Consider the following 23,898-nt stretch of genomic DNA (forward strand, 5'->3'; position numbering starts at 1 on the left):
CATTAATCACAACTGGTTCCAATGTAGTACCTGCGTCAATAAAGGAAATGCTTATCTTTCAAACCTCACCTGCCCTGTTTATTATCATATAAGGAAGCTGTAAGTATTTCTTCTTCCTTTTTTTTTTTCCCCCAGATCATTTTGCCAACAAAACTGCAATCCTGTAGACATGGAAATGATTTAATTTCAGCAAAAAATTTTACGATTTGGATTGTTGGAGAAACTCTCTTTGACTTTTTTGGTTTTGGCAAAACTAATAAAGTAAGAATTTCTAGTTCAGGTGCTATAAATGTCCATCTTTCACAATATTAATGAACTATATTTATTTTTATATTCCATATTTTGATTAATATTTTCTTTCAGTATGATCAGAACAATTTTTCAGACATTAAAAATCAAATCTTTTGAGATTATCAAGATGAAAGACTTAACTCATGCAATACTGACACAGTTGAGAATTTGGAGTTTTCATCTGAATTTGGAACTAATGCATCGTTTTCAGATGTCAGCTTTTCCTACGCACACAGAAAAATCTTGTGACCTACTCTGCTGATCTCCCTTTAAGAAGTTGTGAGTTTTGCTTTCAATACCCCATTCAACAAACACAAGGAAAGCAAATGCTTTAGTGAAACCAAATCTTTTTCTTTTTGTAATACAGTCCAAAGGAAGTATCTACATACATAAAGCTAAACATCATCTTTATCAACAGCAGAAATTCCAGACTGGTAAAACTTCAACTATTTTTATATCAGTTAATAACGTTACACTAGTGTCAGCCCAACTTTTATCTCTTGTATCCTACATTAATCCCTGTTTTCTGATCTTTTACAGCTCTGAATCGTACATAAACATAAAATCTCTTCATTCTGTCCACAAATATTATTTCCTCAGCTTTTAAAATTTATTCTACAAAGAGATATTTCCTTGTATTTACATCAGCTAAGTCTAAACTTCTAGTCTGAGCTTCAGAGGATAAAGTGTAATCTTGTCCTTGACTGATGCTGCTCAGTAAGTACAACGTGACTAGGGGTTTTCTCCGTGAAAATATATTAAGGACCAAACAAAGCTCAAAACCCAACCTCTTGATTGAGAACATAAAAAATAAAATGCATAAGGAAGTTAAAAAAAAAGGATTCAGGAACAGTCAGCAAAGCTCACTTTTTTTGTCATTTCATTAGTTTGCTAAAATTGAAAAATTGTATCTATGATCATTTTCATTAGCACTGCAATTCTTATATGAATTGTTTTTTTCATATTACATTAGTAGAAAATGTAATTTATTAGAAAAGCAAGGCCACTCTTGAAACATCACTGTAATTTTCTTATTTTTAACTTGAATCTGCTGTTATTCTTTGGCATTGGAAAGGCTGGTAAATGACCTCACTGTGTATAATGCAGCCATGGCAATCAAAAAAGTGCTCAGAACAAATGCCATCACCTTTTAAATAAAGTTATTTGTTAAGTTCATCTTCACAATAAATACTAAATCCCATTTAATTATATTGATTAATTAGCCATTCCTACAGAAATGCCAATTTCCTTTTTGAAAAATGCATCAGTTCTGCAAGAACTTAATTTGGCAGAAACCCAGCTTAATATTTTCTAGCTAATGAAAATTATAGTCCTGTGAAGACCACAAAAACGCAAGGGAAAGGTGCTTAGTACAGGTGTTTCACACTGTTGACATACTACATATTCTGGAATTCAATTATTTCCTTAATTTATTTTAAATGAGTAAAATAAATTCTGTGTACAAGCATGTAATGCAGTAACACAGAAGTAAATAATAATCCAGTATTGATTATATAAACCTCTTCTTTAAAACTGACTCCCTCAACCATTTCAACCTCAAAGTAAAAGACCAAGAAAAGAAAATACTGCCATTGATACATAACAGTTTTCCTAAAACAAGGAAGTATTGAGATAGCACAAAGGTAAATTAGAAAGGCTGGGTGAATGTGTCTTTCAGCAAAGGAAAACTTCCATTAATGGTCATTTTGCATGCATTAAGCATAGCTTTATCAGACATGCTTGTGAAGAATTCCATAATTGCAATCATTATTCAGAAAGCAGGAATAAAGACTTCGAATTATACATTAATGTATACTCACTAATCAGAGAGTAATTGAGGCTGGAAAGGACCTCCAGAGGTCATCTAGTCCAACCTCCTGCTAAAAGCAGGTCTAATCAGATCAGGTTGCTCAGGGCTGTGTCGAGGTGAGTCTTGAACACCTCCAGAAATGGAGATTCCACAGCCTCTCTGGGCAACCTTGACCAGTATTTGACCAAAATCTCCTTAGTTGTACAATTAGGCACATCCTGAAAATGCAAATAGTTTATTTTTATGCGCTAATTAATCAGATATCATATGTGCTGTTAATAATACTGAAAATGAGTGCTGGAGATGCATGCCAATTAGAAAAAAGCAGTTTCCATTAATTCACAGTTCTGTTCATCATCCATTAGGTTTGCACAGTGGTGGTTTGATTTCTTGGAAATACCAGAAGATCTAAGTTTAGCAAATAAGCCAAACCCACATTTTCAATACAACCGTCAGGAATGAGCAAAGACAAATTGCTGCAAAATCATATTTGAAAAAGGACCTTCAATATTCATCTAAGTAGTTATATCAGTAGTAAATAATAAAAAGATGACCTTTCACCAAACCTCTTACTTTATTACCTATTTCACTCACGTGTCTTACCGGTCTTTCATGTTCAAGGATTGATGACTTTCCCGGCTCATATTCAAAAATACTTCTTGGTTCAGAACGGAACTTGCGGGTATCAACCTTTCTGTCAGGGGGATCCCAGTCATTTCTAAATAACAAATACAAGCAATTGAGTTAATTTACTGTCATCGCCATCTGCTTTACAGCTCCATGCTAGAGAAACACACAAAACCAAATTAATTTCAGCACCGTTTCTCTTGCCAGATTTCAGTTGTGAAATGTCTGGCCTAGCATCCCAATGTTTTAACCACTATATCATCTATACAGCAGGTATATTCAGTACAGCAGGAATAATACTAGGGATGTCCAGCCTATGTGATAACTCACACTTTTGTTATAACTGGTAGACCAGTTTAAAAACATCCCTGACATACTGTGTCAAAATACCATGACGTGCCTTCTCAAATTGCAAATTTTCTATACTTGTTTTATACACTATACCAATATAGGCAAGTGGTAGATATTTTTGGTATCATACAGTAAGATAGCAAGTCCATATTGAAAAAGTTACAAAATTTTCTGAGACAAAAAATGAGGAATTATTTTAAAAGACAGTGTGAAAATCTAATAGATGCTTTTTATCCTGATCTGTAGTAGAACTGCTCCTGAATATCCTTGTAAACAGTATACTGTTTCCTTGGAAATCTGAATAGGTAAACAAGAGCAAGAATTTGGCAGTTGACTTTGGGAGGGAAATGTATCCATTTTCTCTAAAATTATAAATTTGCTTTAAATTTAAAAGTGCTATGCAAAGAAGTAACCCCTACTATATTTTTTCTGTAATTTACCATGTTATATTAATAGCTACCTACACATTTTGGGGGGATAGTTAGCTAGTTACTATCACAGTGAGAGTTACCTTTTCGTGGCAGTTTTTGTAGTTACTACTCACATTGCATTTGGAAAACTGTAGCTCATACATCTTTTTATTTAGCTCTGTGTAAAATGACCCACTAGTAACTCAAAGAATGGGGGAAAGAAAAGGGGAAATCCTATCAGCTGTTGTCTACATTTACAATAAGAAAGAGCATACACTGATTAAATTCTATCAGTTCTATCAGCCTTTCTGATGTGACTTGGTTTGATGTGACCTGACATAAGGCACATCACGTGCCTTAAAAAAAAAAAATCTATGGGGTAGCTTTTGTTTACAGTATGTTTGTGAATGCACAGACACATCTATTTATAAAATGCCCTACATTTCAAGGGAAGTAGTTCTACATGTCTCTATTGTTTACTTTCACTGAGGCAAAAATCAGAGCAGAAAAGGTTTTATATTAGGTATTTTTTGAGAATGAACAGGAAAATGGAAGTGTTCTGATCAAGTTGCATTATCCTGCAAGTCACTGAAGAAAAAAGGATGCTACTAAAATTCTGACTCACACTCGGTTCACTTAATTTACAACATGTAGCCCGTAATCCCTTATGGACTACGCTAATGCAAACCATATCTTGCCTCCCAGTTATAAAACTGTGATACATGTGGACCTAAGCCTCTTATGTGAGATTTTAAATACTCAGGCTTTATAGGCAATTAAAAAAACACTCTCCCAATGGCAGGAGAAGACTGACAAGCTATAGTTGTCAGCAGCAGGCAAAGCATAACTAACGTGTTTGGCATCCCCTGGCCTGGAGAACATAGATTTCCACTGCCTGTCTTATCATGCAGGAGATTAAAAGGAGAGGCTACATAAAAATTCAGTGCTGAAGCAATTATTTTCAAGCTTGACAAAAGGAACGGTAACGGGCCTCAGTTTCTGTGACCAAGGCAGTTGGCTGAGCACAGGATGATGACTCACATAACTTCAGAGATCAAAGCTAAGCAGATGCACATTTTGGTACCTTGATAACAAAATCCACACCTCCGTATGACTTGCTAACAAAATTCAAATCTCATGGCCTTTGGGAGGTAGCCCAACTCTAACCCCTAGCATTTCCTCATGATAGCCTGCCTTCAGCAACCGGAGTAGCCAAAATCAGTAACCATTGAGCAATCTCATTTTCCTCTGCAATATGTGTATCAGCTGGATTACCTTTTGGATTGCCACTATCTACAAATTTTTAAAAAAGCCATAGTCATATTCTTAAACACTTAGTGTGCTCTTTTCTCATAATCTTTTATGCAAACTGCAAATTATTTGAAACTGCTTAATATAATTCAATTCCTACATACAAAAACGTTTACAATGTCCAAGCTGACAAAATGGGCAAATTCTGTTTTGTTGCTTGAGTGTAACCAAGAGAGGTGGTCTTGTAGCCACAAATGGAACAGAAAATGACCCTTTTCATGTATAAAATATATACATACATAGATACACATACATATATAAAAGTGTAATAACATAGTATTATATTAACATGTAGCGTTCATGAATGTAAACACTAAAGAAAAAGCTTTTTGCTTGCTGAAGAGTCTACAGAGTTTGTGCACAGGGCACTCTGCATGTTTTTATCAGAAGGATAAGCATTTCTTTCCTGAGTTATTAAGTATTAACATCTTCCAAACTGGACTCTAACCACTGGGACCTGGTTTTGCGCAGCAAGTTTGAAGCTGGAAAACCATGAGAAAACTGAAATGCTCCTTTAATCTATAAACACCTTCTTGGTCTACCAAAATGGAGATGGAGATTTTAAAAAATGGGGATGTAAAGTACTTCTGAGTTCTGGGGATTGACTGCCATGCTCTTACAGTTTTGCTCTTCCTTGAATTTCAATTTACAACATCATTCAGATCCTTTCTCTTTGCTACTGGATACCATAAATGGCGTTTCCGACTCAGAGACTAACTATTCGGGACAGGTGCTAGAGCATGGACTGTTCTGAAACACAACAAGCAGGACAAATGCTCGTGATGGTATCACTTGTAAGAATAAGCACTTCTTTAGCACATTGAAAAAATGGCAGCACCACACGATACCTACGCTACTGATAAAGATTACCCCTCATCACTTGACTGTCCCTTGAATAAAGCCCTTGAAGTCATATTATTCTATAGCTGCTATTTTTTCCTTTGTGATACCCTGTAACTGGATTACTGTACATACCAAGAACACTTTTTGAAACTATGCTAACTTACTTTTCTGGGGTAGACCTTTCCCTCAGACGATGTGGTGGTACTGGAGGTGGCACATGTGGAGGTGGTAAAGGGGATGAGACCTTAAAGGCATCAGAGCTACTGTCAGAAGCGCTTTTAGACAATGGTCTGTATGTCTGCGTCTTTGCAGCTGGGTGTGCTTGAGCAGAGAAGGATGGACTGTAGCTACCTAATATAAAACAAACCCAGAAACAGTCACAGCATGAGAATGAGTTTTAATAAAACACACCACAGAATGCTACAAAACCCCACAGTTACTCAATAAAGCTGCACGGTTACAAAAATATGTAAATGCCTTTTTAAATGTACGTTGCTGTATACTATGTAGCTCATTAGAATCTTTTAATATATTTTACATAAAAGTAGAAACACACAGATAAAGTGCAGTATAGTTAAAATAAATTAATGATTAATCTGAGGGGGTGGGAAGTTAATGGCTGTATGTATCCATCAGAGTTGTTAATGACAGCCTGTTATTAATCCCCAGGCTCATCCTGCCTCTCAGTTCTACGTTTAGAAGGAAGAGGCAGGAAATGCACTTTTTTCCCCCTTGTTTTAGTAATTATTGTTAGTCTAGGACAACTAGGCAATAGCGTATCTTGAAGAAGATCACAAGAGTCCAAACAGATCTTGAACAACTGACCCACAACAAATGCTCTCAACAGTACACAAAATGCAGTATGAGAGCATGTCGAATGCGACAAACAATGAAATGGCAAAATTTTGAAAGGTATTTTCACAAAAGGCACTTCATTGGGGTTTTTTTTTTGCACATATTGTCTTTCACACTTTCAGTTTTGTTCTTTTAAATAATTTTACCACATGGTTATAAACTTCTGAAAGACACAACAATTATATTTCTATTAGAGGAATATGTCTGTCTTGGCGCTAAGTAACGTCAACACCAGTGCTTATAGCAAAAATGAACAAGATCATAAAACAGAGTCATCTTTATTAGGCACTCTTACTGCATATTTTAAAATGGTGTTTTCAGTACAACCTTTTTGTCTTCCCATCTATGTAATTAGCATTTGTAGTTTCACACAGTAACTCCTGTTTCATTTTGCTAAGGAAAGGCTGCCTTACTCACAATCACTAGTGAAAATAAATGCAACATAATCAGAAACTACAGTATTACAATGTATCCCATCTGCAGTAAGAGGCCCACAGCTGCAATTCATTTCTGTGGTAAGAATGAAACCAAAATTAAACTTTGTTTCATTTGGGAAAAAAGGGCATGAAAAAACACCAACTGAGATCAAACAAGACAATAAAAAGTGTTTATATAAGCATTATAAAACCAAGCATGAATAGTTAACTATCCCTGTTACTTGCTGACATTAACAAAAGACTCATTTTGAAGGAAGGGAATAATTCCTACCAGTACTGTATGCATATGCAGTATTATACATGTCTGTGTCGTCATCTACAAAAAGAAATACACAGGTTACGTTAGTGCAATATATGCCAGTTTATCACAGCAACGCAGCTTTGTTTTTGCAAATAGAGACAGAAGATTGGTAGGCAATCAAGTGCTGGCTGTATTTCTTTTCCTCATCTCAGAGGTGTTTTCTGAAGACTCTCTCTTCCCATTGTACTTACCATAGGCTATTTTTACCATCTTGTTGGTAAAATGGTATGTTCTTGTCATGTCACCCATATTGTGTACTTGCTGGTTAGCACTGAATTGCACATTATCGCTTTTTGTCTGTTCTCCTTTCTCCAGGCTCAATTTCTTCCCTTTGTCAGCAGCTCTCTATTAGGGACTATTAAGTTGTTGTTCCTATCACAAAAAGCAACCTCAAATATCTACTACGTGACTAGTGTTCAAAATAGATCCTGTAAGCCAAAATTTTCCTGCTTACATTTTTAATTCTCCCACTAATTCTGTATGACCATACTGAATGCAAGCCCTACCTCAGGTGAATAATCTCCTTCCTTCCAGAGGTGTAATGAGCATAATTGCCATTTATACGGTTTCTTGACATCCTTGGTGACAATCATGATAAAGGACATGAACTCTAAAGCTAGTAATGTCACCAAAGCTCCATTTCAACAAAACCAAATAAGACATTCTATGAGAAAAATGCAATTCAGACACAAAATGTATCCTCAAAACAGTCTGCTTTCTAGCCCATGCTGTTCTAACACGAGCTCTCCAAAAGAAAGCTGCTATGTCGGAGATTTACAGCAGCCAATTTCTCATCCCTCAAACTAGAGACAAGGATCACTTCACTGAGCTCCCCAGTGACATGGAATCATACTGGTTGCATACCTATTCTAATCACTTCAATTTTTATTTCGTTTTAGTAACAAAATAAATGCATTAGAAATTTTCAGCCTTAGCAGAGGAAAATAGCTCGCTCTGCAGTGAAATCTATCATCCAATTTGCCCATTTGATTTGATTAATTATCTGACACTTGGTGAACACTTGTATTTTCACATAGCAGACAATCAAAATACAGAAAAGCACATTTTTTTAATACCACTGAGAACCACCCAGCCAAGACAAAAGTATACTTACCAGGCTTATGAACCATATGGATTTGCTTGAACATTGTCTTGTACCAATCCTTCGGCCTGTCAACTGTCTAAATAAAATATAGTTTTAGCCATTAACAAAAAAAACAACCCCAAACCTGTGTGCACAGATGTGATCAGACATTTAATATTATTCTAGACACAAAATCTATTATCTGTTTTCCCCTATTTAATATAATCATTTTCATACCATCTATTTCAAATGGTGGATTTATGCTTTTCATCTAGGAATTCCTCTAACGCATTCTGGAAAACACTGAAGACTGAGTCAGCTCTGGACTTTGATCTTGGAGGGTACAATGGTTAGGAGGAACGTAGGAATTAGTGCCAGATCAAGAGTTTATCTTCTTAGTGCCCTATATTTGATGACAATGAATGCTAGATACTTTACAGGAAAATACAAACACCTTAATAATTACAAGCATGTACGAAGAGATTTTTTTGAACTCCTGGCAACTTAAAGTGTCTTCAAAATGTAATTTTTAAGTAATGCAGAAAAACTCGGGAATACTACCAAGAAAAGAATTAAGACAACACTATATTTAAGAGTTAATGTTTGGATTGTAAACAGACAGTATTTCCTTTTATCAGTTTTAAATTCCCTTTCCAGGCAACTTAATTTTAACTTATTTTTCTATTTTGAGAAAAGCGAATACAATATACCTTTCAATAACCACTCATTAAATTATACTTATCCTTACTTTTGTAAACTAAGCAATCCCAAAGTTCCCAAACTCTCCTCATATCAACACTTGCTCGTGCTTCTAATTATTCTTTTCTCTTACCCTTCTGCATTTTCTCTTTTGCTGCAATTTTCTTTGAGATAGGATGATAGTATTTCAGAAAAGGAGATAACACAAAGGCAAACATGTTTTCAGTATTATTATTCTTGGATCCTAAAATTTTACTTGTTCCACAGTAGTCAGAAAAGCAAAAGTTTTAATACAGACGTACAAAATTATCTTCAAACCTCATGGTGCACAGGGACAATTCGAAAGACCCCTCTTGATGTGCGTTATCTTGCATTACCTAATACTAAATCTGCAATCACTCTGCCCACTCCTCTTTACCATGAAAAGTGAAAATCCACAAACTCTTCTCTACAAAATAACCGTCAGATCTGAGTGTGTTCACCTGGCTCCATGCCATCTTTACTGAATCACACTTTTGCCCTAAATACTTGTTACAGTTACTGTACATAATTAATCTGTTTTGTTAGCAATGGTGAGCTCTTACTGTAAGGGACTAAGCAGAAAGTGCTCCCTTCTTCTAAGGAATCAATATGAGTTCCCACAGAGTTACTACTAAATGACATACTAAAAAAAATTGTTTAAAAGAAGAGCTGACAGTCAACTGAAGAACTCAGGGATCTGCTGGGGAAGAAAGACATTTAAGCGGCAGGTGATGGTTTTTACCCAGACCTGCTTGCAAGAGATGAAGGAGATACAGTTTTGCATCAAGATCAGATGCCTTCCCCTACCTACCAGCATTCCTGACTTCTGCCAAAGGGAAGCTATTCAGAAGCAGATTTGGACCATTTTAACATTGTTTCCCTAAGGTATTAAACATCTATAGTAGCAGAACTCTGGTAAGAATAATTTAGCTGGATTTGAAACAAGTATGCTGTTTGGTGCTCCAAGATCATGTATGTTCAAACATTTACAAGGAAGTTCAGAAGGTCTGAAAGAATTCATGCTGATGGGCATAACCTCCATGGTACTCCACATTTCCTACAGCACTACAAACCTGCGATGGTCCCATGATACTGCAACTGCCTTTCTGATTGTATTGGGCCAAGAACAGACTTCCAGCAGAGCTAAAATCAGTGATAGGTGAATAGATTGGAAACTGCATAAATGTTACTGCTATGACCCCACTGTTTGTCAAGAGACAAAGGTGCATAGATATCTCTTTGCCAAATCCTCCTTATCAGTCAGGTCCTCCACAAATCAACAGGAGGCTTCCACATATAGATCAGGTATGGAGAAGCTCCCACGTGACCAGAAAAGAAGGTCTCCCAACATCTTTCTGGACATTTGAACGCTTTTCTCTCGTCATCTCCCCCTTAACCCCCACCCTGGGGTTTAAAGCCTCAGCCAATAATTTGGCTTTACATTATAAACCAGATAGGATTAGTTAAGGAATAGAATAAATTAATTTAAAAATACATTTTCTCAATTTATATTCACTAATCCCACATACCAACACTTGTTTGAGGAATTAGCAGTATTCACATTGTACCAAGCCATTCAGATGCCTTCCTGCTTTGCATACATTATAGTTGTTGCAATTAAATTTTGGAACATGGTATCATCATATGTGAATGAACAATCAGCCAAATAGTGTGAAGAGGACATAAGAAGTATCTGCAGTTGGTACTTAGGAGAGTCCATAAACATTGCAGTATTCTAATAATCCATCAGAAAGTATGCAATTAAAGGAGGCATTTATGACTTTCGGTGGACCTTCTGTCGTTTTTAATTCTAGCTGAAATATTACATCACAAATTATGGAAAAGAAATCTGGTGGGACTTGATTTTTTATTTTTTTCCATTCTTAGTAAATAAAGGCCTTTTCAGTCTACAGATTAATTTTGATAGTTAGACATGAAGCAATCATTTTGGATAAAGTAGTGCAGTCATACTGCTTTCTGTGACTCTGTTTTTTCCTTTCCTAGGACCCTGTCGGTGGTAAACTTCGGTGGTGCCATTTGACTGAATGCTTTTCTGAGTGAGCAGCATTTTACCCTCTCTCTTCCAAAGACTTCATTTTTAATGCCTTGGAATTTCACCATCTTTGGGGCAGGGCTTGGCATGGTGGCAAAACTTAACAATGATCTGAATTTTCAGGCTTCAGACTTGCACTTCCCAGAGCTGGCAGGAGCTCAAGTGGTATGGAGGGAACATGCTAACATGGGATGGAGGTTCTGAGAGAAGGGAAGGCTTTACAGGAATCCTTCCCCTCTCAGCAGCTTTGGACAGAGAGGGTTTGCAGGAATAGAAAGAGAAGAGAACATCACTGCTTTCCTTGGCTAAACAGCTGTCACAAACCATGTTCTGAGAGTAAAGACAAACTTGGAGGAGATAAGCACAGCTTGAAACTCTCTCTACTCCTGAAAAGCACTCCAGAACTGAAATACAGATACTCCCAAGTTCTTATTTACAAGCTTACCTTTGAGTAGCACAGTGTTTTGGAACACAGCGTGTATGTTACCTATCCCCCATGAATCTGCGTTTACTGCTTTTTTGATAGATAGACTGTTGGCATTTTCATAAAGATGGAAGAATAAGAAAATTTTAAACTTTGCATGCAACGATAAACTCAACTTATTCAAAAACTTCTTTCTCTCTCCAGATGGAGTGAGGCTCAATTTTCTGGGAGAAGATGCCTATTTGGATTGCTCACTGACCTTGGAGAAAGAGTGAATGATATATCCTACCTTCTACTGTTCATGGGAAATGCAGTTACAGCACTTTTGCATGTTTCTGCATAGTACTGCACTTCTGAGAGGTGTCAAGGTGCAGCATATTTGAGTCTTTTGCTGACAACTACACCACCTCTATTCTTACACAACTGGGGTACACAGGGCTCAGATATACCCACGCACATTTAAAAGGTAATCTCAAATCAATATCTTGAAAACAATCTGACTTCCAGGTAAGTCCTAAGGAAGCAGAGTAAGGACACAAAGTGGCACACGAGACACGCACTCACACACGCATGCTAGCATAATCTTTTAACTCGTATCTCATTGTGAGAATCATTTCTATAATACTAAGTTTTCAAGCTATAAGATATTTTGAAATTGAAACATAAAAAACCCCAGAGCAAATCCAGCTGAAAAATGTCCTAATTCAAATTACATTATGTTTTTAGGAAAAGATCTGAGAGACTCGGACCATACAATCCAAAAGTTAAATATAGGCTGGCAGATTGCCAAGTCTGTTAAGCACACTTGAGGGTGATTTCTGTTAAAATCTTAGATAACTGGTATGCACCCTATTAGATCAATCTGCTACAAAAAAAAAAGAACAAAAATAATTACTTTATCCTTTATAAAGCATAGGGACATATTTACTTAAAAAGGGGGTAGGAAGCTAGAGCATTGTTGCAAAGAAATGTCTTCATTTTTAAAAGACTCTGATCGTATTACTTTTTACATCAAAAATAAAGCAAGAAATGCCAGAGTTTCCCCCCATTCTTATAAAAATCGTCCCCATCTTACCACTTATTCTGAATTTTTCCTATTGCTTTTCTCCATCAATTCCTGATTTCCCCCCTAATTTTTCAATCCATTGAAGCAGTTCTTGGCAATACAACACAGCCCCATATGTCAGTATTGGCAGAGAGGATACATCCAACAGCTGCTACCTCCTTGCACCTCCCAAAGACTTCACCTGCAAGGGCTCTGCCGCTTTCATCCTGGCTCCCACTCTTCTTACTCTTTCTCCGTCTAGCACAGCACTTCTTCTCCGGCTGGGAAGGCCAGTAAGCACTTCCTTTACAGACCTAGCGCAGCTGCCACTGTCCTCTCTGGACCAGCCAGAAGAGGCTGCCCTGACAGCAGAGTGGAAAGAATGCTTCAGCATAGTGAAAACAAAACTCTTCAGTTCGACATTCTGGGACCACTCAAGCAGCGACTAGTGGCAGATGATCAAAACTGGGCTAGTCACAATGAAAGGGCTTCCACGCTATTCGTCTACGTGTCACTCAAGGGCACAATGATTACATATTGCACTTCCACGAAAATGCTAGTCACTTAGATTATTATCAGAACAAAACTATTCATGTCTACACTACTCTGATTACATGAGAACCACTGCCCCCAAAATGCAGAAGCGTGAGATTTTTATATATACATGCACATACGTATATATGTATACTTACATACATGCATACATATAGTATGTATAAACTTTATTTTAGAAATAACAAAACAAATGCAATTACTGCGTATCTCCAAAAGGTAAGAACTACAAGAGGAGCAAGAAAGACACACAAAGTTTTGGCTACTTCTAATTAAAACTAGAAACATGAGGTTGCCCAATTATGCTCCCATCAGCATTCTCCTTTTCCGTCAACACACAATATTATATTCATGAGCTCGCTGATTACGCACACTGTATTCCACATTATATAAGACTAGAAGAATGTGAAAAACCCATTACCAACAATTAATTCATTGTATGAGTTCATACACAGATTCCCCAGAATTTCCTACCGTTCTAATTGCTGTAGGGATTCCAGATTCATCTACCGGGCCAATCCCTGCATAATGTGGAGCTTTAATGACTGTAATTTTTTTTTCTTCTTCTGAGGATCTACAGATTGGTATTGTACTGGTGGTTGTGGTGCTGCCAACAGTCTGAACATGCTGTGAGTATGTCTCTGTGGACTCTGTAAAGATAACATGACAGAATATTGTATAATGACACAATAATCATACTTGGCAGTTATAACACGCTTCCCCATTTCAGTATGCTGTACAAAGACTGACAACAATCTTAACTGCATATATATACAACACTTCAAAAAAAAATAACCTTAGCTGGGGCTTTGCCCTACTTAATATTACATTAACAGAATTATTAACTTATTTAAGGACCAGACAGGCTATTCAACTCAGATCTTCTTAGATTAGAGGTACTTTTTCACAGCATCTTGCTCACAAAAAAAAAAAAAAAAAAGAAAAAACCCCCCACAAACCCAGCAAAAATCTATTGAGAAATAGTGGCAGCAGCCTTTTTCCTATAAATCAGACTCTTGCGCCTTTTCTATCCATTCCTTGAAACTAGTGATATAATTTCAAAACTTCTCCCCTCCCGCCCAGTCTAGCAAACCATAGAAAATTGATGTTCTGTAAGCACAGCAACAGATTCCAAACAGCCCTCCACAAAGGCTTATATGTTATCTGTTTAGAACCATTGAGTTTTGATACATGAATATTTTTAAAAAACAAATTCCAACATACAATTTTTGTTCCTCGAAGTTATGTTTGTACATATAATTCATAAAAATGGACCTCAGTAACTTGGTATCTGTAGAGCAATGTGATGATCCACCTACAGTACTTTAGGTGAATCGTGCAGGCTGCTACTGGTTTGTGGTGACTTGCAGTATTTCTACCCCTCTCCCCCAAATCTGCCTTTATAATTAATGAAATTAATATGTCACTATTACCATTTCCCTCTAAAATTCAGAGTCATTTATTTAACAAAAAACACCCCACTGCTGGGATGTGTCCTGTGAAAATTTGTACTGCTGCAGATGATGTACTTCATTCCCGTACACAGGAAAAAGAGCCCTACTCCTTCATGCAGCACACTTCAATAAATTAGTGGGCCGCTATGACAAAGCATTTTTTTTTTTTTTTTTTGCAAGAGCAGGTACAATGCCTGTGAGACATTTCTACTGCAGGATAAATGAATATAGGGAGTAAAAATAAATATTCTAACACTACAGGTGAAGATCACAATTGCCTTTCGTGTGACATTAACATCCGCTGATTCTCCTGAAGCAAAATATTTGAATTGTAATATAAATCAGCAAAATAAGCTCTTGTGACTGACAGCTCTAAGTTTAATTGAATATTTCTGCTCACTCCTACTGCAGAGAGCTGGATTTGGCATGGCTATTTTAGCTGTTTACTCAAGTTTGAAATTCTGTAAATAAACCAGTGCTACACATATATGGTGAGGGGCAACTCTGCGTGGCAAATGCCTGAATATTTGGGCCTTCTTCCCAAAATGCATGATGTTAAATTTAGAAAACATTTTGGATTTGATCTTTCAGTCTTCATAGGCCTCAAACTGAGGCCATCAGTGGGATTTTTACGTGAGCAAAGAGAATTAAATCAGGCTGTTATTGTGGAACGCAGAACTTCAACATCATACAAAAGTAAAAGTCATGGGAAAACACTTCACTTATTTTGGGTGTATCCAAAACAGAATTGATAGGCCTTTAGATCAGTGAACTGGAAGCAATTAAAGAATCTAGAATTCTGTGATGTGGAGAAACCCATATATACAGTTTTTGTCCTTATTGCTATGATAAGAATAGCAGCATTTGTCTAAGCCGTAAGTCTCAGAGCGAGAACTGTCACCTAATAACCCCGCATGCGCAACAAAAAAGTAACCCCCAGAATCACATTTAAATTATTTTGCATGTATAGTCTTATCTGAACATGCAAAACACTGGTAGATAAAGCAGCAAGCAAATGATTGTTCTGGCAAAACTGGTTTATACTGGCAAAGTGCCTTTCTAAGGCTGGTCACATATTAAAAAAAAATAATTAACAATGCCCTACAAAAAAACCCAACCCATAGACAAATTATAGATTGACATGGCTTTAGGTTTTTAAAAGCCCAGAGCCCCTCCCTTTGTTGGCAGTGTTTCTACTGAAGATTACAGAAGTTGTGGGGAGAACCAATGTACAAAGTTAGCCCTTGGTTTCTTAAAGAAGGCAAAATCTGAAGGGGCTGCACAGGTTGAGCTATTTTGATATATGCTCTTTCCTCAGTAAAGCTAGTAGAAAGGTGGCAAGAGGTCACTCTTGCACAAATAAGTAATAAAACTTAATACTAACTCCAGTTCAGGATCACTACTGTATCTAATAATAAATGCTTTTTTTTTTTATTTTATTTTATTTACTTCCCAAGGTAGATGAATAGACAATACCTTCATTATGGATGTGAAGCACTCTGCAATTGTTTGCAGTCTTTGCCACATGAATTGGAATATGTTGTGTAATGTATAAAGCAAACGTTCTGTGTGAGGCTTACCCATCATCCTGCCATGCTGCATGATAACAATGTTGGAATTGAGTGAAGCTGGTGGAGGGTAAGCTGAAGAAGGGGAAAAAGGCCTTTGAAAATGACTCACTGGGCTGGCAGCAGTGCCAGAGTTCCCATTCACTGTGATCTGAGCCTGAGAGAAACAAAACAATATGCCATTAAACTACACACAAAGCCCTCCCACTGCCATCCCAAACAAAGAGTAATGCAAGACTGTCATCCACACAACAATTACCAGTTGTCAGGTACCTAGCCATAATGGCATCTGCATTCACTGAAATACAAAACTCATCACAAGGGGAGCAGAATGTGTTCCTTATATACCTGGTACCTCCCCCCTTCTCTCCTTGTATGTGCTGTCTGTGAAGCATGCTGAAGTCATGGGAAGGTGACAGAAAGACCACGGTCAAGGCAACGAAGATGGCACAGACAAGGTCTGCAGCAGTCTGACAGCAATATAAAACGAAGATGGCAGTAAAAGTTCCTCTCATTGTGCAACAAAGACTGCCTGCCACAGATCACTCACTATTCCCTTAATGCACATGCTCAAGCCCTACTGATATTAATAGGAACTTCTGTGCAGACTGAAGGGAGAAGTCTCATTAAGATTAGCTAAAGAGAGTGAGCCAAAGCTTCTTTAAAAATGGAAGCCAGCTGGAGTGATTACGGGATGCTGATATGTAATCTATCACAATAAAAATAAATAGCACCAGTGAAAAAAAACCCAAACCCCACAACCACAAAACAACAGAACAAAATCAAACAAGTAAAATGGGAAAGCTAAGTAAACTGGCAGTATATAGCAGCATCACAAGCCATCTAGGCTTTAGTCACAAGAGGTACTTCTGAAACAATCTGCTTCCCTGCCCCCAGTTTAGAATCCCCACATCTGAGCTGTAGCACTTTTATGGGGAGTATTGCAAGGATTAAAACAGATACTAAGAAAGCATTGAATGAAACACGTGGGTAGTGAATATTTCAGCAGAAAAGGGAGGGAAGCTCTCTGTAACATCTCCTTTAATGCAGAATGCCTCTTTAAATCTGAACAAAATCAGAAGTGCTACAAATTTGCTCAATTTTATAGAACAAAAGAGAAGAACTGAAACATGCTGTAAATGTAAAACATGAGACTATCTGAAGCAGCAACGCATAAATAAAAAACATATTAAAAAGTATGTTATTTCTACATTTAAAAATGAAATGGTTCATGACTTCTTGTATACATTTGTATTTTGGAGATTACTGATCTGATTTTAAATTTTTAATGTCTCTGCCTCCAATAGCTGAGAGAGTAAAATGAATTCTGGCTCCTATGCAGACATCATGTGAACTCCTAGATGAATCCAAGGCATTCTCATTTTAAGGATGCCTGTTTTCAGAACTGAGCTGAAAAGTTTGTGTTGTGGTGACGCCTCCATTAAAACTTCTGTGTTTAAACGTTTCCTCTCTTAATGAAGTCAAGAACCAAAATGTAAACTAAGTTGGCTTTTCTCACATCATCCTCCCCTCCAAAAGAACTTGGAGCTGTAGGGAATACAAAAGCTACAAGAGCTCAAAGATAGCATTTCAAGAGGTATGAAGCCACGTTTTCAGATCAGGTTCCTAGATGAGGCCAGCCATTTCTACCCTACTTCAGGGATTCACCCATTCTCTTTTCCTGCCTATTGTCTTTTTGGGAAAGCTTGTTTCTAAGGAAGACAGGGTGCAACTACGTCCAGAACCTTACACCTTCTTACTCATTTACTATGGCTTTTGTTTCTCTGAAGAGAGGAGCAGAACTAGTGTGAGTTCTTTGTAAAGTGGAAAGCTACTCCTATGAATTTCTGTAATAAAAAATTAAGATATTCCTGTGATGGGCTTTACCAAATAGCTGGGTTAGACAGTAAGGCTCTTACACTAAGTAGTACACAATATAATGAAAACAAGACCCACACAAGTAGCTGATGGACATCAGTCATAAATGTGTATGCGGCGGGTCCATATATGACATTATTGGGTTTGCTTCTGAAAGTTTTAGAGAGGATATCAGCTCAGCTATAATTTCTTAGTTCCTAATGACCTTCTCTTTGAGGAAAGTTTCTGTGAAGGTGGTTATTGCATTTGTTCATCTGATGCATCTTGCACTGGTGAGAGGGTTAGCTATAAAAGATAGTTTTGTGAAGTTTCAAGTTCCAAGGGCCTTTCCTGCCCTTGGAATCATTTGAGAACTACTGACATTTCAATCTGAGAGTGTGATGCTTTAGTTCCAAGTGACAGAGTCTGTTCCCAGGAAGTAAAGGAAGTAAAATCTTTAAGATGACTATTTGTGAATTAGACCTTTTACTTTCCTAGGTAATTTCCTTTGTGGGACAATAAGATGATACAGAAACTACTTCACCAAAACACACCTATTTTCCAGTTTAGTGGGAAGATAATCCTCATCTCTTTCTGTTGTTCATTTCCCTAGGCTCCTCCATTTATTTTTTTTTCTCCAGTATACTTCACCTGTGCTCCACTGCTAGCAGAGCCATCTAATTCTCCTGCTAGGTAATCAAACTCTTGTAAAGATTCCTCCTAGGTACCATGTTTACATTTCCTTTAATTTGCCTGAGCATCAGAAAAAGCAGCTCTCTCGACTTCTGAATCACAGCAGAGAAAAACATCTATTTGAGACTGGAGCTGCTTTCTAACTTTCTGCTGAGGCAGGCAGCAAAGGGACAGAGGTCCCATTATGGAGGTCTGAGCAGTTTTGTGCAACAACGCTGCACAGCACACCCCTGGCCTCAAGACGTTGAATTAGGCTAAAATACTCAGGATCAATTCTTGCAGCTTGAGACAGTCCTGGAACTCGGGAAAAGGCAAAAACCTAATGTGTACTTCCATTTCCAAGTTTCCATTAGATTCCACAATTTTAAACTACATAAACAAAAAGAACCCACAAAAATTACTTTATAAGGGAAATGTTCATAATTGGAATAGAGTCAGAAAAAATAGTTTCCAAAACCAGCTCTTCTCTGATTTTAACTCCAATTCAAAGCATAAGCCCAAGTAAGAATTAAAATTCTCATGCTTCAGATTTTCAAAGAATCTGTAATCTGTGACTAAAAGTATGGCCAATTAACCACAGTTTTATGTTTAGCTCTGCCTTTTGCCTGGAATATTTTACAATTTTGTTGATTCAGCTCTTCTTGATGTTTCTTCTTCTCATAAGATGTGCTGCAAAACCTTTTTGCCTAAGCTCTTATTAAGGACCTCAAGAATAAAGAAACAACCCCAACGTCTTTGAAAGCGTGGTTCTGTCTTATGTGGGCACAATGCTAGATGGCACAATCCTGTATTACTTTTATTGTTTTCTCAGCGGTTTTCATCTACAAAACCAACAGGACTCTCCTTTGAGAATGAAGATCACTATAGAAGTAGAGCCACTAGCAGCACACGTGTGTGTGCCACCAGCTTCACCATCATTTTCTCATTTCACTGATAGATTTATAGTCATCTCACCCTCCTCTACAGAGGATGGGAGACAAAGACTTTTCTACACTGTAGAGGTGGGTCTTGCCAGCAGTTTAACTTCTGTGGGGCTCTTAGGACTGTTTGGGCATTTATGTCCTTTGGTGGGAGACTCATCCTTTGTCCATTAACGGTGAACAACTGCTATGCTCATCCTTGCGATGTCTAAGAGAAAAAGTGGCAGTCAGATCTGACCATACCATATACCTCTACAGGGAGACTACCCGAAAAATGGAAGAAGGAAGGATTGTTCGCTTCTGCTTACAAAAATGGTGCTCAAAGAAAACAAACACAGTTAGCTAATTATTTTAGGTTAGAAGAAAATATAAATGTTCCATGCTTCCCATAGCTAGTAAATGGTCACGTAGTGATTGTGCCTTATTTACAAAGACCAGTCTATATTGATTACGGTATCTGCTTACAACTACTGGGCTGTATGCAGATTCACAGTACTGATTCTTTAAAAAAAAGAAGTTTCAGAGCTGTGTTACAAGACTTAGGAATGACAGCTTTTACATGCCTGTTATTAATATTATTTTTTTAAACAGCATCCAGAGCCCTGACAACAGATCGTTGACATTCCAGGTGACTATGCGCAAGTTTGGTCTCAAAATACTTTTTATAAAATATACATGAAACTTTAAAAATACATACACTGTTTGCTCTTTTCAGACCTGCAAATGATGGCATACTGAAGTATTTGTACAAAGTTTGAACACTGTTGTGACCCAGTAAAACTTTGGTTTCAGAACATCTCTGTTTTGTAATTCAGCAATGAATTGCTCTATCTAAATGAAAGCTTTGTTCTGACTCATTTTAATGATGCAGATAATCTCAAAAGAAATAAGAAGTGATCTGGATTTGACCCAAATTCCATACCTTCTTTCTACCATATGGGAGTGTACTAAGGTACAGAAAAGTGAATGTACATATAAAATGTCTAATAGCATGCTGTTTTTTCCCTTGACTTAACCAAGAGAAAAATAACAGACACTTGGGTACTACAAGATTACTTATGAAGTTCACTCCTGTAAGAAACTGTGCTTAGGAGAGGAAAAGGTTAGTTAGAGGAGAGAAAAACAGTTTCGTGCAGTCAGTGGTCATGGCTGGGGAAAAAAATGCGTTAAATATTGCAAACATTTACTATGAATTTACAAGTTATACTACTGAAATCTGTACCTCAGTATAACCCCAAAATGGTGGTAGCCCAGAGGCTACAAACTCCACAAACCTGTACGTTGCTAACAATATTTTAAACAAATCTCTTAAAACTCTACAGACCGCTTGCTTTTAATGCATTTGGAACAGATATTTATTGAATTTATTTTCATTTATTTTAAGCAAAGTGTTTGATACACCGTAGCTGACCATACAACTGTGCAACAACTTAGTATCATTTTCTTATTACCAAATCTGCTATGCCAATGATTTTTTTTTTAAACAACTGCTGCAAAACATACTGTCAGACTGTGAACACAGAAAACTACTAATGGCATACTTGTCTGTGTAACAGGATAACAGACAAGTTTGAATTCTTTTCCCCTTTGACAACCTGTTTGAACAAAATGGAGGAGGAAAAAAGGAAGCATAATTACATGAGAAGTGGCAGCAGTGTTGGTTAACGTGGTGCCATCTGACACAGCAGACATCTGGCTCAAGGTTGGGGAAGGTGTTTCAGAGCAGTCAGTAGTATCATAGCTACAAGTCTGCAGCTCATCTAGAATGGCTGTGGAGGACTCACTCACTGTGCGGGAGGAGCACTCACTCATGGCAGAATCTGTGCTTACAGAGGCTGTTTCATTCCTGTGGATAATACCTTCAGAAGCTAGGTATGGGCATTTATATGAAAACTGTGAAAGGGCTGGGGTTTTATAAAAGCGTGAAGGCAAAAAATCATCAAGCGTTGGCAAAGAATATGGTACTAGATGGGTGCCACTGTCTGGTGAGAAAGAGGCTCTGTTAACTGGTACCACAGGAGGAGGAAGAGGCAGTGGAGAAGCTTCTGTTGCTGTTTGTCTGTGTGTCTGTGAAGCATTTACCTCCATCACAGGGGCAGTTACTTTCTGGTTTCCAAGCTGAGATTTGAGGAAAAAAAATAAGAAAAGAAACAGATTACCAAATGAATAAAAAACTTTTCCCTTTGCCTCTTGCTGTGTGTAGGAGAATTACAAAAGCGTAAGTTTTTCAGCAGCCCGAGGAAGTTCACATTCACATGGATTAGGAAATGAATCAACCACGCTCTATATTAAAGTAGGAAAACATGAAAGAAATGAATGCATCAAATACTAGTGGAAGCAATGCCAGAAACCATAGTGTGCTGGGGATGAATATCCATAATGTACTGCATATATTAATGATCTTAGTTGTGCATCGAGAAGGTTCACACTACTTTATACTTCACATAACTATGAGGCTAGAGAATGTCATGTTCATTTTGTTTGTAAAAGGAAAAAAGGATCTGCAAGTCTAATCTCTGTAAATGTTGCTCTCTTTTTTGTCAAGGGGCAGGTATCATTTTGAAATTAAGTGTAATATACAGATGGGCAGGAGTGCAAGCTAAATGGAAACACTAATATTGAATGTTCATATGATCCGCAAGCAATAGGTTGGGGACTTTTTTGCCCCTTGTGACTGAATACATCTTCTCCACTGCCTCTAATAAAAATGTTTGGATGATCTTAGAATTTCCAAGCACCCTGGAAGCACCCTGTCAGCCTACTGGATAAGGTGTACGCATAGCAGCCTTTTCGACATTAGAGGACACAAGGATAGTTAGGGTAACTGGTATAAATCTGAGGAACAACAAAGACTGGGAGCACAAGAACAGGACAGGGATGACTTCATACTGAAACAAAACACACTAGTTGTTTGGCTTCAGTGTAATTCCTTAAAAGTATAAGGGAACATCCTCATGAGAGGGCTTCTGAAAACTGCCACACCATATATGAGCTTTATGTTCTGTTATTTCAAATCAGTCACAGGACACCGGGTTTAAACTAGTCCTGACACTGGCTTTTTGCATCTACAACTTGTTTTTGAATTATAGATACATGGAAAGCATGTTGCCATCCAATCTTCGTTAAACAGCTGCACAAATTCTTCTACACTGCCTATTAGCCACAAGCTTTCAATCCATTCCTGAAGTACATCAAAATCCTGTCTACTTCAGCACTAATGGTTTCATTCTTGATAGGGCTGAGGAACTCCAGAATAGCTGCAGGGAAAGAGCATTTACGATTTTAAATTTATGTAAAATACAGGACAGTAATATACTATATGCAGTAATTACTACTTAAAAAAGCAACATTTACTCATAGATATCACATTGTTACCAATAATATTATGGTTATTTCCTATGCTCAGAATAGGCAGATGTCTTTAACTCTAATCATTCAAAAAATGTTTCAAGCCATCAGATTAAAATGCCATTTTGGCATTTTAATACAAAATCTGAAAATATCTTCTAAAGCCCTTATGGAAGACTTGGAACACAACCCAGTTTGTGCTACTTATGAGGTCACTGGGGGTCCAGTTCCATAATTCTTGCTGAAATCAACTAGAATTTACCCAAATAACCTTACTGAGGTCAACGGGACCATCCCTATGAATAAGCATTTCAGAAAAGAATCTTAAGCATGTGAACAGATATCCATCACTTGTTCCAAATGGTTCAAAAGAACTCTTTGGCATTACTGGATCTCTGGGGTACACAAAAATAGCCAGAAGCTGCTGTTAAAATCTGCAGTTAAAACACTGATGAGACTTAGTCAAGCAGCTTAAAATCCAAATCTTATTCACAGCAATGTTTCAAATCTACAACTGAAAAAAACCCCAAAACCTTTCCATAGAGTAAATCTGAACAGATTACTTCTTAATCAGAAAATCAATGATTGACTGTATGACTGTAAAAGGATATGATTTTTAGAGATAACTAATTTGACAATGGAAACCTCAAAAGAACAATGGAATACTATTAAAGTAATTTCATGAAAAGCAATCAAACGCAGATGTGAAACAGCTGGTTATACAGCACAGTATATCAGGTGTTTAAGATGTGTGCATTTACGTACACATATAAGAAACAGTAATTTCACTTCACAGATACATAAAGGGAAGACAGAACCATCATTCATGATGAATTTCATCATCCATGTCATAATTCAAGATCTCCAGCAAACGACATGAACCAGGAGATCATAATGCAATTATGAGGCAGAGCCAATTTCTTGAGACCAGCTATCCTCTCAGC

At 37.3% G+C, this 23,898-nt stretch overlaps 1 protein-coding gene across 5 annotated transcripts in view; it reads right to left on the reverse strand.

Moving 5' to 3' along the window:
- SORBS2 (sorbin and SH3 domain containing 2) overlaps positions 1–23,898 on the reverse strand; it is an 86,132-nt gene that overhangs the window by 45,077 nt on the left and 17,157 nt on the right. For 2 of the 5 annotated variants that reach the window (XM_010570022.1, XM_010570025.1), the window contains 6 exons: positions 16,149–16,293; positions 13,589–13,764; positions 8,351–8,417; positions 7,207–7,251; positions 5,808–5,994; positions 2,705–2,819 (listed from right to left, as the gene is read on the reverse strand). In XM_010570022.1, coding sequence (XP_010568324.1) covers positions 2,705–2,819; positions 5,808–5,994; positions 7,207–7,251; positions 8,351–8,417; positions 13,589–13,764; positions 16,149–16,293 — 735 coding nt within the window. Of the gene's footprint in view, positions 1–2,704; positions 2,820–5,807; positions 5,995–7,206; positions 7,252–8,350; positions 8,418–12,764; positions 12,789–13,588; positions 13,765–16,148; positions 16,294–23,898 lie in introns of those variants that run through there. The other 3 variants (XM_010570026.1, XM_010570027.1, XM_010570024.1) reach the window with 3 other exon arrangements.

Source organism: Haliaeetus leucocephalus, unplaced genomic scaffold (assembly GCF_000737465.1).
Source record: "Haliaeetus leucocephalus isolate CR32 unplaced genomic scaffold, Haliaeetus_leucocephalus-4.0 Scaffold284, whole genome shotgun sequence".
Classification (NCBI taxonomy): Eukaryota; Metazoa; Chordata; class Aves; order Accipitriformes; family Accipitridae; genus Haliaeetus; species Haliaeetus leucocephalus.